The following is a 19,458-nucleotide window of genomic DNA, read 5'->3' as shown; positions in this document are numbered from 1 at the left end:
TTTAGGTTTACTATGCATCTTATAAAAATACATACATATAAAGTAGAGGTTAAAGAATTCTTTTAAAAGAATTAAGAAACTCGATACTGTCATGAGGTAAACTAAAAAGCAGAATCCATATTTCATAAAACCAATAAAACTAATTTCAACTCCCTCAGCTATTACAAGATTAACCAAACAGGTTGCATATGACATCAGTCAATATTATAAAGGAATATGAATCCTGCTATACATTCCTGCTATATATTGTTCCTGATTCCCAGTCAGAATAATTGACTTTCTACCTAAGTGATGATGTGTTGATCACAAATGAATCCTCTTATTCATTTAATCTTGATATTACGATCCTAGAACAGCACTAAAGGTTTTTAAAAGAAAAAGAACAACGGTACCTTTTCATCTTATCAACCGATGTATATTTGCTTCTTTCTTCACTAAAACCTCCACCATTTGCCCTCTTCTTTCATGTAGAGCAAGTAACAGTGGTGTCAGGTCATCCTGTAAAACAGGGAAAACCATTTCTAATGTACACAGTTAACCTATTTCTAAATTGAAATTAAAATCATGTAATAGATTCTCCGAACTTAAAAATAAAAACCAGAAAGTAAATGAAAGAGAGGCCCCTTCCTCCTCATCACCCTGTGCACCTTCTTTCTCTTTAATCTGCTCCTCCTCTGGGCCTTCCCTGGTGGTCCAGTGGCTAAGTGTTAAGCTCCCAATGCAGGGGGTGTGGGTATCATTTAGCTACTGTATCAATTGCATATTTTAGGGACAATGCTGAGGCAGAAATATATAATACTATCTGTAGCATGCATAACCTATCCAAGGATGACCATGAGTAAACTCAAAAGGTTTACAGACATTCCAGTGGGAATATTATTCTCTACATGAACATGCAAAGAAAGAAACATTTTCTTTTTTTCAAAAAATCAACTGTGGGAACCCTGTTTTACTGCTTTCTCAGAAAAGTCTCCTGGAATTTAATCTTACTCATTCTCTCTTCCTTGCTTGCTCTTTCCACTGCCCTTCCTTAAGTTGGACGTTCGGGCTGAGAGGTCAGCATTAGCTAGATGCTAACTGCATGCAGAATGAGCGCCCTCCCCACCTTATCTTCAAAGACCGTTCTTGATGACTCTCATGTGATTACCTCCAGACCACCAGGAAGAAGCTTCCAAAATCCCAGGGTTCTGGTGTCTGTCTTGCTTTACTGCTCTTAGTTAAAGACTGCAACATAAAATTACCAATAAATACATGCTCAACATTTTCTCGGGGAGTTGCTCTTCCACCACATCTCCCTGAGCTGTCTCTTATAATCTTGTGTGTTTGTGAGAGTTACTCAGTGCAAAACCGCCACAATCAACTTAAAAATTCTAATTTAAAAACTCAATCCCATTCTTAAGATATTTTTTTAAAACATGAAATCAACAATAGATTAGATTGTCTTAAAAGCTTCAAATATTTATCAAAATAAACTACCAATCAAAAATTGGAAATTCAAATGCTTATGGATGGAAAGCTGATGACCTGATTAAGTGATAAAGTCAGATGAGACCGGTTATCCCAAAAACACATGTCCCACACAGAAGGGGTGGCCTCTGCACGCAGACCAAACAGTAGGATGGGCTCAAGGGCGTCCAGATTTGGTCCTTGGAGAAGCCTGAACTTCTGCATGAGCCTCCTAAATTTGAAATGTTGACTCAATGTGTGGAGGTAACTAAACATATCCAAGGGCCATGTTTGGTTTATGGCCTTCTTTTGGTTTTATGTTTGCTGTTTCCGAACAGGTGGGTATAAAGCAAATATTTGTATGTGAAACCTTTCCTTTCTTTAGTATCATATGTTTCACAAAAAAAGTGGGTCCCAATATGTAATAAATATGGCTATTAAGACTCATAATTCAAGTAAACATAAATTCTTTTAAAAAGACTCATAATTTACAGTCAAGAATGTTTCCACTGCCTGTTGAAACTACAATCTATCTCTAGAATTCTTCTAGATTGTTAATCAAATGGATAATGAGTTTCCAAGCCTGCTGGAAATAAATGCTTAAAACAATTCCTCTCTGTACTATTACTAACTTCACAGGTTTTAAAGCTCTCATCTGCTTATGCCAGGGATCAGCAATTCTAACAGACACACTGCAAGAGTCTGTCCTGCAGCTGACACCAAAAAAGGCTCAGGAGTTACTATTACTGCAGTCAGGAAAACCCTGTTAGTAACAAACATCTATTGACCTAATGACCTGGATGGTAAGAGAAGGTGTAAAATCCTTAAAGGGTCAGACTCTACAAAGTGACTTCGCCATGAGGAAATCACTAAAGACTCTCAGAGTGTCACTGAATGAAGAGTGGTTGGAAGGAAAAGGAAAGCCCATAGATATTGCCAAAGATACTCCTTTTAATATCTCAAACACAGGGGCAGAGAAAAAGTCTGGCTAATGTTGTTGGAAAGGAGGGAGCTGATGGAAGTAGCTAGCACTGATCAAACTCCAACACTTCAGGAGACTACTTTCTTTTATGAAGGGTGTCATTTAGAAATTACATGTGTTCACTCCATAGTTATTCATAAAGGATTGGATAAGAATCTCAAGGGAATAGTTCTAAACGCACACGTCCAAGCGTTCCTCGATTTACTCAGTCAAAATCTTCAGGGAACAGCCTAGGCTTGTAAATTTTTTTAATAGTTAGTAGTACTAGTTTAGTTGCTAAGTCGTGTCCGACTCTTGAGACCTCATGGACTGCAGCCCGCCAGGCTAAATCCGCCAGGCTCCTCTGTCCATGGGATTTTCCAGGCAAGAATACTGGAGTGGATTGCCAATTTTTTTAATATGTTTTCCCAAATAATTGTGGTTCACTGCTGGGCATACACATCGAGGAAACCAGAATTGAAAGAGACACGTGTACCCCGATGTTCATCGCAGCACTGTTTATAACAGCCAGAACATGGAAGCAACCTAAACGTCCGTCTACAGATGAACAGATAAGAAAGCCGTGGTACATATACACAATGGAATATTACTCAGCCATTAAAAAGAATACATTTGAATCAGTTCTAATTGGGTGGGTGAAACTGGAGCCTAGTATACACAGTGAGGTAAGCCAGAAAGAAAAACACCAATACAGTATACTAATGCATATATATGGAATTTAGAAAGATGGTAATGATAACCCTGTATGCGAGACAGCAAAAGAGACACAGATGTATAGAACAGTCTTTTGGACTCTGTGGGAGAGGGAGAGGGTGGGATGATTTGGGAGAATGGCATTGAAACATGTATAATATATGAAACGAATCACCAGTCCAGGTTCGATGCATAATACAGGATGCTTGGGGCTGGTGCACTGGGATGACCCAGAGGGATGGTACAGGGAGGGAGGTGGGAGGGGGGTTCAGGATGGGGAACATGTGTACACCTGTGGCAGATTCATGTTGATGTATGGCAAAACCAATACAATATTGTAAAGTAATTAGCCTCCAATTAAAATAAATATATGTTTTTAAAAAAAGAATCTCAAGGGAATAGTTCTAAACACACACGTCCAAGCATTCCTCGATTCACTCAGTCAAAATCTTCAGGGAACAGCCTAGGCTTGTAAATTTTTTCAATACGTTTTCCCAAATAATTGTGGTTCACCAGCAGAATATAGCTGGGACTTAATGCAGTAACCACTCCAGTCTCATCTCTTACTCACACGGCCAATTCCTTCTCTTATGTGAAGGTTTGAATAAAAAAGAAAAGTGTAAGAGGCAAGAGTCATCAAAACTGCAATTTTTAAAAATTTCCTGGGTAAACTGGTAGAACAGGGACTAGTAAACCCAAAAGGCAACCTGATCTCATTATTTATAAACCCCTTACTTCCTTCCCATCAAGACATTCTAGATGGGAGAGCAGAGTCTAGACTCTTATCTAAGTGGATGGTTCTGCCAGAATAGGATAATGTATCAGTTAATTATTTGTTCTTCTCTCTTAATTCCCATTTAATCGCCACCTGTTCACTGCCAGTCTGTTCTGCTCGAGTCTTCTTAAAACTGGCACCTAGGCAAGTTTACAATTCACTCACACTCTTTTTCAAAATAACAACTATTATTCCTGAAAACTGAAAAGCGCCTCACAGAAATATATACACTGAAGGGAATGAAAAGCACAAACCAAAATCTTGGGACTTCCGTAGTGGTCCCGTGGCTGGGTCTCAGTGCTCCCAGTAAAGAGGGCCTGGGTTTGACCCCTGGTCAGGAAACTAGATCCTACATGCTGAAACTAAGCCCAGCACAGCCAAATAAATAAATGTTAAAATAAATAAATCCTCTTCTTGGCATTTCCCAACTGCCAAAATTCCAGCTCGATTTGCACTTTTCACCTGCCTGCTCCATTTCTTTCCTTTTACCCTCTTAAGACTTGGGCAGTGAGAGAGAAACCGTGTTTATAGAAACCATTTTTAATAAAATGGGAATTTGTCAACAGCAGCAAGATTTCTATTATGTTGTAAAATGCTTTCGTTAAGTTTGAATTTTAAGACAAAGTCTACTGAGGCAAATTGTGCTTTACTGTGTTATTTTAGAGTGATTACAAAAAAAAAAAACTTAAGTTGGGGAAATTATTTGGAAAATGTTTTACCTTTAACAAGTGCAGTGTTATCACAAATACCGGCCATAAACACATAAAGGAATGCTTTACTCTCTAATGCTTGAGAAATATCATGATTTAAAGTGAAATCGTAGACAATTTGGTTTCTTCAAAATACTTTCACTCAGGGAAGGCTGGAGCTTCCAAACACGGAAAACTGAGCCCACCTATGAGAGTGGAGGGAGTTCCTGGCGGGGCTGCAGAGGCTGGACTTCACATGCTTCCTGAACAAAGAGCAGGAGGGGCAGCTCCCCATGCACAGCTGCCACCCCGCAGAGCAGCTCCCCAGGGCTGAGCGTGGAAGACCCCGAGGGGTACCTGGTGAACCAAGTGGTCACAAGCACAAGAGAATGCCCTTGCTGGGTGTCAACATGACCTGACCCGCCTGGCTGGATCTCAGAACCCGGGGTCCTGGAGGGCTCAGGGCTCCAGGCCTGCCTCCCAGGCCCACTTGCACTCACCCAGGCCTCCCTGCTGGGCACTGGGTCTCCTTCCTCCTCTGCCCACCCCTAGGGGCTCACATTCCCTGAGCCCCTGTAAACAGCCAGTGCCCATATCACTTCACTCCCCTCAGGCCTTCATTTCCTGTGGGCTCAGAGCCTACCACCCACTCCCACGCACCTTCTAATGGGAAAGCCTTCCTTCTAGGGTAGAAGGGTGGCTGGCAGACAGAGCTCTGCCTTTTCTGGGGGCGCCGACTTTTTTCATCCCCGCCCCTTGACTTGGGTTTGGAACTGTTTCCATGATAACAGGGCCTCATGGACACTATTCAGTTTCCCTATTTACATACTGTTGTAAATAAAACACATGTATATTAAAAAAATGATTCACAAATATTTGGTAAATAACGTTAGGTGACCGATACCTTGTGCCTGGCTTCTATATAGGCGTCATAGGAAAGCAGCTTTGCTGCGAGTGATACATTCTGGCAAAAGACAGCGTAGCGGAGGGCGGTCTTGCCACAGACGTCCATGACATTTGGGTCAGCACCATGCTCCAGCAGAAGAGTCGCACACTCCTCCTCTTGGCATTCTATGGCCTGTTAGTGTTGTGGCAAGAAACAAGAGTGTGAATTCTAGGAATTCAAAGTAAACAGTCCACAAGCTTCACCAGTTTGCTATATTTCAATGAGATAAATTCACTTTTAGTCTCAGGAAATCACACCCATCTCATGTGGACACGGTTCGCTGCCCCATACCTTCATCAGCGCTGTCCTCTTTTCATTGTCACAGAGGCTAAGCAGGCATTTTCTCTCTAGGAGGAGAGTTACCACCGCTGAACGGCCATTGGCACAGGCCACGTGGAGCTCAGTCCTACAAAAGCAAGAGCAGTTTTTAGGAAACTCTAGTGTTACTGTTTCAAAGCAAACAATCGTTCCTGTGATTGAAAACATTCAATAGCATGCTATTCCTATCACTTTAAAACAAATATTTCGTTTTCTTCTGGAGTAAGAACAGTCTATATTTGCTTTAGCTCTTCTTACCACAGTAATGAAAGAACCATCTACTTGAATAGAACGAGCATGACCTTGAGATTCAGCTCAACTTGGGTTTGTATTTGACTTTCACTCTGTCCCTCATTAGCCGTTGCTCAGCCTCTCTGTGCTTCAATTTCCTCATCAACAGAATGGAGAGGGAGTAGTAGTTATTTCACAGGACAGCACTGTGATGCTTACATGAGGGCCATGCAAAGGGTGCAGAACCGTTCCTGGCACAGACAACAGCTCAGTAACTGTTAGGTCATATTATCATATTTATTACTAGTACTACTAGTTTACAAGGACAACATCTCAATGAAGTCAAAGGATATGACACCTCCTTTGCAGATATATTTTGAGGATTACAGACAGCATTGTACTTCGATGATTCTAATATCCTCATTTTCTCACATTTTAACACCTCTGACATTGGAATGAAATTTATAATTCATAATGTCTGTACAACTATAATTAGTAGCATTTTTGTTTGTTCCTTGCTTATTTTTCCTGTTGGTCTAATTATCATAAGGTCTTTTTGCTTAAGGTTGCTGTTTTGAAAGCACTGATGATGCATATTATATATTATTATATATTACAGGTACACAACATAGTGATTCTCAATTGTTATAGATTATACTCTATTTAAAGTTATTATAAAATGTTGCCTATATTCCTTATGGTGTACATATATCCTGGTAGCTTGCAGGATTTTAGTTACCCCACCAAGAATCGAACCCTGGGCCCACAACAGTGAGTCTTAACCACTGGACTGCCAAGCAACTCCCAAGATTCCCTTGACTTATGAAAGGGCTGAAAGTTGTCAGAAGATATCAATCCTCAAAAAAAATTCTAAAAAAAAATGAAAGTGACAAATTATTTTTAATCTCTGCTACATCCCTATTAGTGTCAAAAATACCAGCCCTGTCTGCTAATCTGACTTGTCTATAGGCAGCTTGATCGACAGAGTTTTAATTTTTTGTGTGTTGTTAAAATGTTAATTCAACCTCCAGATTTCCTTCTTTTGTTTTTTTCGTTTTTTTTTGTGTGTGTGCTGAAATCCAGGAAACTCCATTATTTCAAAAAAAGAATTTTGAAATAATTCTTAGCGAGGTCTTTGGGGTGGGAGGGAGGCTCACCAGGAAGGGGATATATGTATACTTAGAACTGATTTATGATTGTATACAGCAGAAAACAACACAACATTGTAAAGCAATTATTCTCCAATTAAAAAAAATTAAGATTAAGAAACAATAGAAATAGAAAAAAAGGTCTGTCAGCAGAAAAAAAAAATGTGTAAATAGGAATTTGAGTTTTCTTCTGGTACTTTTCTCAGTGTGCATATTTAAAATGTTTGACCCACACTCCATGTGAAACTTTTTGGTGAGATAAAAATCTAGTTACTTTTCTCTTTTATCAGGTTATTTCTCCATCATCTACACACAATTTATCTTTTCTAACAGAAAATGTCACCAGTATCAAGTTCTAAAGTTTTACATACATTTGGGTGTTTGGGCATTTTCTATTCTGTTCCATTCATTTATCTATCCCCCTTTCAGTTGTTAGTAAATGAATACATTGTGGGCACTTACAGCATATTTTGATATCAAGAAGGGCAAGTCTTAGTCTACCATGTAAAATTTTAATTTCATCACAATTAAAGGCAGCATAGATAACCCAAAATTTAAAATCACAATACATTGATTTGGTTTAAGTATAGAAAGACCATACATCCTAAGAAAATGTCTTCCTATTCAAGGACACAGCCAGCTTCCTACTTCAAAGCTGTCTTCTAAGGTCCTTCAGAAAGAACATATATACCTAAGTGTACACTGATATAAAACGGATATTGAATTGGATCTGAAGAATTTTTAATCCAGAAGTTGACCTGTCATGGGAATTATTTTGCTCACTAGGCAGTTTTCTGTAATATATAACCTTACAGTATAAAAATGTATACATGAAAAATAAGACGCTGACAACATCAGAAATCTGTCCACTGCCATGATCCACAATAGGCGATCAATGAAGAAGTGTTTTCATAAATCACATGAGAAAAAATGTGAGAGCCAGGAGGTTCCAGAAGATTTCTTGAAGGCTACAGAACTTGAGAGCTCTTACTCATGAGTACATCATGCTAACCCATGCAAAGAAAAAGGAGGAGGAAGACAGAAAAAACAGATGCTATTCATATTTCATTTCATTTCTGTGACTACTGACATTCAGTTAAATGACTCCAAAACGATCAGCAAAGTGCCCCATGAGGGGAATTACAAGTGGGTCTGAAATCAGCTAAGGCTTTTTGCTGCCTATAAAGTCTTTGGGGTGCTGGATCCCAGGAAGGCGTCCAAGAGCCTTGGAGGGGAAACTCACAGGAGGGACCCCTACCAGGCGCTTCCACCCCGCTTACCTGTTCATCTTGTCCCTGTCGTTCAGGCCACTCTTTCCGAGCAACAGAACCTGCAGCACTTTGGCTACGTTGCCTATACTGGCAGCTTTGTGGATCTTTCCAAGGTCCTCGTTTCGGATGCAGTTCCCGGGCTGGAAGTTGATTCTATGACTGCTCTCTCTCACCGGGTTGATGGAGGAGCCAAAGGGCGAAATGCCCTTCTTACTCCTGAAGCCAAAAATCTTCTTCGTCACAGAGCCTACAAGCTCCAACCACACCTCACCTCCCGCTCAGCTCTTCAGAGTCTCCTAAACCCAACACAAGCACTACAGGTAAACCAGAGCAGGTTACAGCTCTGCCGTTTACAGCAGTTTACAGTTTACGGCAGTTTACAGTTTACAGCTCTGCCGTTTACAGCAGTTTACAGTTTACGGCAGTTTACAGTTTACAGCTCTGCCATTTACAGCAGTTTACAGTTTACAGCAGTTTACAGTTTACAGCTCTGCCGTTTACAGCAGTTTACAGTTTACGGCAGTTTACAGCAGCTGCCACCACCTCCCAGCTGGGAAGCTCAACGGTTTAGAATCTTTCATCCCAGAATGATCGTTGCTAAGCAACACCTTAAAACACACTGCCCATGCGCACAGGGGCTTGGTGGGCCAGCCTGACAAGTGTGCATGTGCAAGAACTGTTAAGTTCATTTTCTGAAAGAAACAAACAATATCAATAAACCCTTACCTAAACTAAGAAGGAAAAACAGGAAACTGAAATAAACACAGAAGTCAAAGCAGCATTAAAACTATATAACTGTCAAAATAACTATACTACCCAAAGCAATCTACAGATTCAATGCTGCTGCTGCTGCTAAGTCACTTCAGTCATGTCTGACTCTGTGCGACCCCATAGATGGCAGCCCACCAGGCTCTCCCTTCCCTGGGATTCTCCAGGCAAGAACACTGGAGTGGGTAGCCATTTCCTTCTCCAATGCATGAAAGTGAAAAGTGAAACTGAAGTCGCTCAGTCATGTCCAACCCTCAGCGACCCCATGGACTGCAGCCTTCCAGGCTTCTCTGTCCATGGGATTTTCCAGGCAAGAGTACCTCAGTAGGGTGCCACTGCCTTCTCCGCAGATTCAGTGCATTTTCTATCAAATTGCCAATGGCATTTTTCACAGAACTGGAACAAAACTTTTACAGTGTGTATGGAAACAGAAGACCCCAAATAGCCAAAGCAATCTTGAGAAAGAAAAGCAAGAGCTGACAGAATCAGGTACCCCAACCTCACTCAGCCTACTCTGCAAGTTTCAGTAATCAAAACACTGGACCTAGCACAAAAACAGAAATATACTGAATGATTAATGGAACAAGAGAGAAAGTTCAGAGAGAAACCTACGCACCTATGGTCAATTAATCTAGGATAAAGGAGGCAAGACTATACAAAGGAGCAAAGCACCCTCTTCAATAAGTGGTGCTGAGAAAACTCAACAGCTACAGGTATAAGAAGGAAATTAGAACACTCCCTAACATACACAAAAATAAACTCGAAATGGACTAAAGACCTAAATATAAGGACAGGCCCTATAAAACTCTTAGAGGAGAATATAGGCACAACACTCTGACGTAAATTAAGGCAGTATCTTTTTTCATCCATCTCTTAGAATAATGACTATTAAAAACGGAAATAAGCAAATGGGATCTAATTAAACTCAAAAGCTTTGGCACAGCGCAGGAAATCATAAACAAGACAGACAACAGCCCACATAATGGGCAACACTATTTGCAAATGATTCAACTGACAAGGGAGTAATCTCCAACATATTCAAACAGCTCAAAGAGCTCAATATCAAAAAACAAACAACCTGATCACAAAATGCGTGTAGGCTCTAAATATACATTTCTGTAAGGAACACCCACAGACAACCAAAACGCACATGAAAGGATGCTCAGGAAGGATGCTCTGCATCACTAATTATTAGAGAAATGCAGAAATACTACAATGAGGTATCGTTTCACGCCAATCAGAATAGCCACCATCAAAAAATCGACAAACAATAAATGCTGGAGAGAGTGTGGAGTGCAACTAGGTGCACCCACTGTGGAGAGCTCTGTGAGGTTTCTTTAAAACTAACTATAAACTTGCCATATGATTCAGCAATCCCAGTCCTGGGCATGTATCTGGGGAAAACCATAATTCAAATAGGTACATGCACCCCAATGTTCACTGCAGAACTACTGACAGTAGCCAGGACATGGAAGCAACCTAAGTGTCCATCACCAGAAGAATGGATAAAGAAGATGCAGTGTACACACACACACACACACACACACACACACTCCCCACACACAAGAATGAAATAATGCCATTTGCAGCAACACAGAAGGATCTCAAAATTACAATACTAAGTGAAGTCACTCAGAGAGGAACAAATATCACATCACTTACATGTGGAATCTAATCAAAATAAGCTTATTTACAAAACAGAAACCAACTCACAGATCTCAAAATCAAATTAAGGTTATGAAAGGGGAAACATAAAGGGAGGGATAAATTAGGAGATTGGGGTTAAAACATAGACACTATTTTCCTGTAGTGATGTACAGATATGAGAGTTGGACCATAAAGAAGGCTGATGGCCAAAGAATTGACGCTTTTAAACCGTGGTGTTGGAGGAGACTGGCGAGAGTCCTTGGACTGCAAAGAGATTAAACCAGTCAATCCTAAAGGAAATCAATCCTGAATATTCATTGGAAGGACTGATGCTGAGTGTGAAGCTCCAATACTTCGGCCACCTGATGTGAAGAGCCGATTCATCAGAGGAGAGCCTGATGCTGGGAAAGATTGAAGGCAGGACGACAAAGGGGACAACAGAGGACGAGATGGTTGGAGAGCATCACTGACTCAATGGACATGAATTTGAGCTAACTCCACAAGACAGTGGAGGACAGAGGAGTCTGGTGGGCTGCAGTCCATTGGTCGCAGAGTCGGACGTGACTGAGTGACTAATGCTTTCACTTTGAATATGGAAAACGTAATAGTGCTGGGTTTTAAATATGCCTTAAAGTAAGTTAGGTGCAGACAAAACACTTAGGATCAAAAGTACTACTGCTTAAAAGTAGTATAAATATACGTAAAATTAGTATTTTTAAAATACCATATCCATTTTCATCATACACACAAAAAGATTTCCCCTTAATAAAGACTTTCTCATCATGTTTAATGGGAAACAACTAAACAGTCCAGAAGGGAAATTTTTACTATTTATCTTTCAGATCATATATTTTTTTCTTCAAAACCTGTACAGATTCAACCCATCTGTAGATCCTAGAGGAGACACCTCATAGGACTCAGATTCAAATTCAGCAGCAGCTGGAAAGAAAAAGGATTACATTCTTTATCTCAAATACTTGAGTTCAGTATTAGTTAAAAATAAAAAAAGAAACAAAACAAACTTGAGCTATTTCTAAATGTTCCGAAAAATGAAACGTATCTATAGATGACAGGAAACAAAATACAAGATTACAATTACACACTCTGCCCTTGGTCCCACATGTGGCTGAGTATCAGAGCTTCTGGTTTTCTCATTCTTCATTCATTTCTCAATAACTATGTGCAAAGGTGTTGTGACAAACACTGGAATTACAAGATGAAGGTGACCCAGTCCACCCTAAAAAATGATATCCCATAAACTGGAACAACAGACAAACAGGCAATCTCCATACAGAGTCATAAATACTAAGATACAAAAGATGGCACAAGGAACACTCAGAAGGGACAGCCAGCTTTGTGTCAATCCTGTCAGCTTTTTGGTGGAGGTGCTGTGGAAGCAGATACCTGAAGGACAGGCAAAAGTACAGGAGGGGAGGGGAAAGCACGTACAAAGACCGGAGGTGGGAACCCCACCTGTGGGATCCTACAGTCTGTCTGGTTAGATGCAGAGCTGAGGGCAGAGGAGGGTGGTAAAGAGAGAAGGCCGACTACATTGGCAGGACCCATACTGAGGTGGGTGGCTGGAATTCTTCCTGAGGGCAAAAGATAAACCAGTGACAAAATCAATGACTGAGAAATTTTAAGGTCACCCACCAAGTGACAGTGACACAGAGGTAACTGCTTGAGTCTGGGTTTCCTAGCCTAACGACTACCAGACACTTGACAAGTTGATAAACTCCATGTCTTCTGAGAATAGTGTCAGGGTGCAAGTGCATAGTTCTACAGGGATGGCAGAAGCAGAGGCAGGATATAGCCAGGAACAAAAAGAAATACATACTGTTGTGATGACTGTAGCTCTGTAGCATAGTCTGAAGTCAGGCAGGATGATTCCTCCAGTTCCATTCTTCTTTCTCAAGATTGCTTTGGCTGCACTCAGCTTTCTTTCTGGTCCAATTCTCACATCCATACATGACTACTGGAAAAATCATAGCCTTGACTAGACGGACCTTTGTTGACAAAGTAATTTCTCCGCTTTTTAACCTGCTGTCTAGGTTGGTCATAACTTTCCTCCAAGGAGTAAGCGTCTTTTCATTTCATCGCTGCAATCACCATCTGCAGTGATTTTGGAGCCCGAAAAAAATAGTGTCTATCCACTGCTTCCCCATCTATTTGCCATGAAGTGATGGGACTGGATGCCATGATCTTAGTTTTCTGAATGTTGAGTTTTGAGCCAACTTTTTCACTCTCCTCTTTCACTTTCATCAAGAGGCTTTTTAGTTCTTCTTCACTTTCTGCCATAAGGCTGGTGTCATCTGCATATCTTAGGTTATTGATATTTCTCCTGGCAATCTTGATTCCAGCTTGTGCTTCTTCCAGGCCAGTGCTTCTCGTGATGTACTCTGCAAATAAGTTAAATAATCATGGTGACAATATACAGCCATGACATACTCCTTTTCCTATTTGGAACCAGTCTGTTCCATGTCCAGTTCTAACTGTTCCTTCCTGTCCTGCATACAGGTTTCTCAAGAGGCAGATCAGGTGATCTGCTATTCCCATCTCTTTCAGAATTTTCCACAATTTATTGAGATCCACACAAAGGCTTTGTCATACTCAATAAAGCAGAAATAGATGTTTTTCTGGAACTCTCTTGCTTTTTCCATGATCCAGCGGATGTTGGCAACTTGATCTCTGGTTCCTCTGCCTTTTCTAAAACCAGCTTGAACATCTGGAAGTTCACGGTTCATGTATTGCTGAAGCTTGGCTTGGAGAATATTGAGCATTACTTTACTAGTGTGTGCTGCTGCTGCTGCTGCTGCTGCTGCGTCGCTTCAGTCGTGTCTGACTCTGTGCGACCCCACAGATGGTAGCCCACCAGGCTGCTCTGTCCCTGGGATTCTCCAGGCAAGAATATTGGAGTGGGTTGCCATTTCCTTTTCCCTTACTAGCATGTGAGATGAGTGCAATTGTGTGGTAGTTTGAGCATTCTTTGGCATTGCCTCTCTTTGGGATTGGAATGAAAACTGACCCTTTCCAGTCCTGTGGCCACTGCTGAGTCTTCCAAATTAGCTGACATACTGAGTGCAGCACTTTCACAGAATCATCTTTTAGGATTTGAAAGAGCTCAACTGGAATTCCATCATCTCCAAGCTTTGTATAACTGCTCAGCAAGATATATTTTAGAAATTTAAATTAAAAGGTTATAAGTAAAATAGTAATTAAAGATCTACTCTTGTATAAGAAAATAACAAAAAAATCTTAACCTAGAGCAGAAATTAATCTTCTGACTTAGGATCACAAGTTGGTTTAATTCATTAAAAGGGTTTCTCTTATGATTCCTTCAAATGAAAAAAAACCCCGTATGTCGTTAGTGTTTAGGTGCCAGTCGTTCACTTATGCTTAGGGGTAGAAAAACTGCAGTGGGTGCAGTAGAGCTTGGAAATGATAATGAAGCACAGCGAAATCAATTAGAAAGTAAGCCAGACATCTGAATGTATACTTTCAGTTACTAGGCAATAAGATTCTATTTCTAAATGAGCTTAAATGCAGCTTTTCAAGAAAATTTAAGAGTTTAATCAATATCTCTTAAAAATGAGAAATCTAGGACCAAAAAAGATCACAACATTTCTGTGTCCTTGATTACCACAGTCACTGATGGCTTTTACTTAGTATGCCTAAGTCAAATAAACAGCTCAGAAGTTCACCAAATTAAAAACAAGAATCACTTATCAGAAATCTGAAACTCAAAGCAACAAGATAATAGAACTTCTCTTAGTCAAATAAGTCTCAAAGCTGTTATGTAAAGGGCATGGAATTGAGGTAGAAACCACTACACTTGCTCTTGGAGTAAGATTTCATTTGAGCACTAAAGTATTATAGAAATTTCTAACACAAGGGGACTCCAGGACTGGCCTCCTGCTAAGAGTGCTGAGTAAAGATCTGTTCTGCTGTTTCTCCACCTCAAGTTTGATGCTCATCTGCCAGCCTCTCATTAGTCCTGGGGAAGATGGAAAACACCAATTTCATTCATGTTTCCCCAAATGATTGGAATTTTTTAAGTTGCCATATAGTAAATGGAATTCCCATTAAACTGTTTGAACACTGAAAACACAGAGCAGCAGACCTACTATAATCAATGATAGTTGTAACTTTGTTCGAAAGAAGTACACATATGTCTGGGACTCCTCAAGTAACAAGTCACAGTTGGGAGGGAGAGAAAGGGCATCAGAGAGAAAGGGAGGTGGCCTCACAGTGACACCTGCTGCCTCTGGGACAAACCTGCCTCCGGGAAACAGGTCAGGGATGAAGAAACACACCATCCCACAAAGCCACGTTCAAGTGCTTCCTCTCACCACCCTTGTACATACGTTTCTCTCATGACCTCAGAGAAATTAAGCATTTGGCTCCGAGGAATCACCTAGAGCCACAATCTCGAAGGGAGGATGAGAAAGTCAATGGGTGAGACTGAAGAGATCTAAAACAGCCCCAGAAACAATTACAAGCATCCCCTGCTTTTCCAAAGTTCATTCAAAGTCACTTACTTCTATGAAGGCCTATGTCAGAACTGTTTTTGATTAAAAAAAAAAAATGTGAAGAGAATTTTTCATTTCAAAAGGCAAAATGTCAAAACAGCATTCAGTGTATGTCTTAACAGTGAGAGGCATCGTGTTCCCCAAGCAGGGAGACTGGCCCCACCGAGCTCCTTCCCCGGAAGCCCCACCCCACATCCCAGCAGCAAGTCTCCACAGCCCTGAACCCTCTCTGTGGGCACCTGTGCTTCCCTTGTGTATACTTATTTTAGGCATCGACTAGCAGAATGTGTCCTCGGGTACCTGCTCCTTTGCTGTCTGCTCTTTGGGCTTATGAAAGGAGTCCTAGGAGCGCTCTGCTTTCAGACGGCCGGGAAACTTTTCCAGCCTCCACACACCCCCTCAGTCAGGTCACCATGCTAGCTTCAGCCACTCTGTGAGTTACCCTGCCTTTCACCCATGTGAACTCCCCCTATTTCGCAAGCATGCTTTTAAGTAGCGTAGAAAAACTTGGTACAGTATTAACATAGATTGTCATATAGCGCCCTCAGGCAGTGACTAATCTAGTTAGCTTTCACTTCCTACTAATCTCAGGAACCTGGCTCTATAAAAATTAGGCTTCAGAGAGAAATTAATGGACTAAATTTAGCTTCTGTGATTCTGTGTCTTGACTACTTGTTTACTTTATTTGCCAATGACTTTCTGACTCCTAGTTCTTCTAGGTAGAAAGTTAAGTCGCTCAGTCATGTCTGACTCTTTGTGACCCAGTGGACTGTAGCCTACCAGGCTTCTCCGTCCATGGGATTCTCCAGGCAAGAATACTGGAGTGGATTGCCATTTCCTTCTCCAGGGGATCTTCCCAACTCAGGGATTGAACCCAGGTCTCCCGCATTGCAGGCAGACACTTTAACCTCTGAGCCACCAGGGAAGCAAGTCCTCTTCCAGGTAGAGTTGCTTATATTTTCCCCACTCTGCTTTATTATAATCTTCTGGCAAAGTTTTCATCTTCAAGAGTTCAGATGGCAAGTCTTCAATTCTGAGTTCCATCTGACTTCTTATGGAAACATTATTCTTCTCTTGTAAATACTCTAAGTTCTCTTGAGATGCTGCCTATATGTAAGGCAAATGTAAAAAGTAACATTTTTAAAATAATTATAACTTGGATAATTATACTTGTTCCCTTTAGTTTTGAGTCAGTGATTCAGAGGGCAATTTTAAATGTGAAAAATACAGAGTGGATGTTTAAAACAATTATCATCAATGTGAAGTGAATTAAATCTGAATTACAAAATTAAAGTGGAATCAATGGTATAGGAGTACTTATATAATCTGATAATTCAAAGACTACAAAGATCAACTTAAAATTGTAAACAATGAACAAGACAACTTAAGAATAATTCAAGAGGATGGTGCCGGTTGTAAACCACAATATTGTCTTTTCCTCCTAATGGTCTTGCTGTATACCAATTGGTCTTATAAGTAAAAGGATTCTTTATGGAGAATCATTCTGAAAGGTCAGTTTACTGATAACTGTGATGGAACTGAAATATTTAAAGGGAGAAACAAGTGTCCCTTTCCTTCCAGAAATCTACAAAACAAACTGCTCTAAGGGAAGTAGAGGGAACACATAAACTGTCTACATCGAAATGTAACGTACAGTGAGGTGAATTCAAGCACGTGACAGATCCACAAATGAACCTGAAAAAACAGGCTGACTTCCTTTCATTTCTCTACGAGATCCCGTCTCGCTCTCTCTCCAGTCTCCAGTATATACTGCTCTACTTGACTGTGTTCTATCATGTTCAGTTCTATATGACTTTTGAGGGTCACTACTTCTTGCTCCAACTTCTTTTTCTTCTTCCCCTAGTTTTTCACATTTCTTTTGCATTCCCTTCATAGATAATAACTCCTCTCAAAGGACCTGATTTTTCTGCATCCAGGTGCAGCCATTTTTGAAGATGCACTTCCCAGCTCTGCTGGAAGGTCATCTATTGTAGAAAACAATACCATGTGGTAATGAGGTAAGTGGACTGAGCACAGCCTAACTCAAACCCAGGATCAAATAAATAGGATGGTATCTGTATTGTAGAAGGTAGGACCAGGAATTATTCAGAGAATCAAGAAAGAAGTTCAAACCACCAAGAGTCAGAAAATACACTCTTCACTGTCATCATCTTTCTCACACAACATTTGTATTTGATTTTACACTTTTATTGTTCTACAATTGATATTTTTCTACCTTTCCTCTATAAAATGACTACAAGGCCCCTTTTAGTCGAACATCTCTTGTTCCTCCCCACCCCCCATCTTAATGCCCCATGGTTTTCAAAGAAGTGCAAGGGATACTGTATTGGGTTATCTAGGACTGAGTCAATAAATCCCTCCAAAAGAAGACTGAAAACAAGACTCTAATGACTAAATCTATAAATATGGATGCTAATTCCCATAAGACTTTTTCTGAACTACAAAGACTTTTTGCTCATTTGAACTGCATTCCAAAGCAGCTAAAGAAATTCCATTTCCTAAGAGTTTACTGAGATGATCCATACATTTTTCTGAAAAGAAAAATGTCACATTCTGGTAATCTTTTGTTACTTTCCATTTGTGCAAGACAAGGGCTGTGGTGTATCAATAAATATTCCCTGTTAGTGTGTACTTAAACAAGATTCTCCCTCATGGAGAAAATGACGACAGTGTAAATTTAAGGCTAAACTGCTCTCCACAGGCTCGATGACAGAGCTGAGGAGAAAAGGCTCCACGAGAGCTGGACAGTCGGGAAAGCTCTGGAGGAGGAGAGACTGGGCACCAGGTCTGAATAAACAGAGGACTACCCAAGAGAAAAGAAACTGTAAAGACAGAAAGGACAGTCTGAGCAAAGGCCAAGAAAAGGGAGAAATCAGCCAGTGAACTCTGAGGATAAAATCCCACTACAGGGGAAATAAAACATGTCCACACAGAAACATGTAAATCAATGTTCACAGCAGCATTATCAATAGCCTCAAAGCGGAAACAACTCAAAGCTCCATCAACTGATGATGGTACATGGCTTAGTCACATACTGGTTATTGTTTGACCATCAACAGAAACGGAAGAACTGATACGTGCTATCACATGGATGAACCTCGAAAACATGACGTCAAGTGAGAAAAGCTAATCCCAAAGAAGCACATACTGTATGATTCCCTTTATATAAAATATCCAAAACAGGCATGTTCCCAGAGACGGATATTAGACTGAGGGTTGCCTGGGGCTGAGGGAGATGGGAGGGGGGCATAGGTGGTGGCTAAGGGATGCAGGGTTTCTTTGGGGGGCTGATGGAAATGCTCTAAAATTGACTGTGGTCACAGGTGACACCTCTCTCTAGAACTAAGAGATACTGAACTACCATCTGTTGAGAGTGTGAATTCCATGATACATGAATTATACCTCAATAGCTTTTTAAAAAATTTCAATGGCAGGATCTAGATAATCTTCTTAATTCTCGCCAGTTTGGATGAACGTACTATATACCATCTGAGTACCTCCATGCCTTTACAGTATATTCAAAATGAAAGAAAAGAAGGCAATGCCTGACTTCAACTGATTTAAAACCCTTTCTGCACAAGTTATTTCTTAAATGCACACATAAATATATAACAGAATTCTACAGCCTTTCACGGAAGTGAATATGTGAAATGACAATTTTCTGGAACATTCCATTAAACATTATCCTCTGATTTCATCTGCCTTGCCTCTCACAGTAATACAGCTTTCACTAAAAAAAAGTCTATCAAATTCTGTGAAGAATGAGGCACAAGTCCAACTTTTCTAAGGATATCTAATGTAAGAGAAGATATAGTGCAAATGGCAGAATGAAAGTCAGAGTTTAAGAAACAAGTGCAATTTAAAGATAATAAAACTAGTAAATTACTTGTAATGAAAATACAAAAGAAAGCTGTCCATGAAAATGAGTGTCTTAAAACCTTTATCCTACGTATTGACTGTTGACACATCAAATTTCAACGTGCATAGAGCACTG

General features: G+C 40.4%; 1 protein-coding gene across 1 annotated transcript in view; it reads right to left on the bottom strand.

Annotated features, from left to right (window-relative positions):
- LOC104976433 (ankyrin repeat domain-containing protein 26-like) overlaps nucleotides 1-8,776 on the bottom strand; it is a gene marked incomplete at its 5' end in the record, with an annotated part of 77,643 nt that extends 68,867 nt beyond the window's left edge. The window contains 3 exon segments of the mRNA XM_059884479.1: nucleotides 5,490-5,663; nucleotides 5,823-5,937; nucleotides 8,509-8,776. Coding sequence (XP_059740462.1) covers nucleotides 5,490-5,663; nucleotides 5,823-5,937; nucleotides 8,509-8,776 — 557 coding nt within the window.
- Between the last annotated feature and the right edge of the window lie 10,682 nt (nucleotides 8,777-19,458).

This window comes from Bos taurus, unplaced genomic scaffold, assembly GCF_002263795.3.
Source record: "Bos taurus isolate L1 Dominette 01449 registration number 42190680 breed Hereford unplaced genomic scaffold, ARS-UCD2.0 Leftover_ScbfJmS_295, whole genome shotgun sequence".
In the NCBI taxonomy this organism is placed as follows: Eukaryota; Metazoa; Chordata; class Mammalia; order Artiodactyla; family Bovidae; genus Bos; species Bos taurus.
The sequence above is the reverse complement of the archived record's forward strand: the minus strand, read 5'-3'. Positions and strand labels throughout refer to the sequence as shown.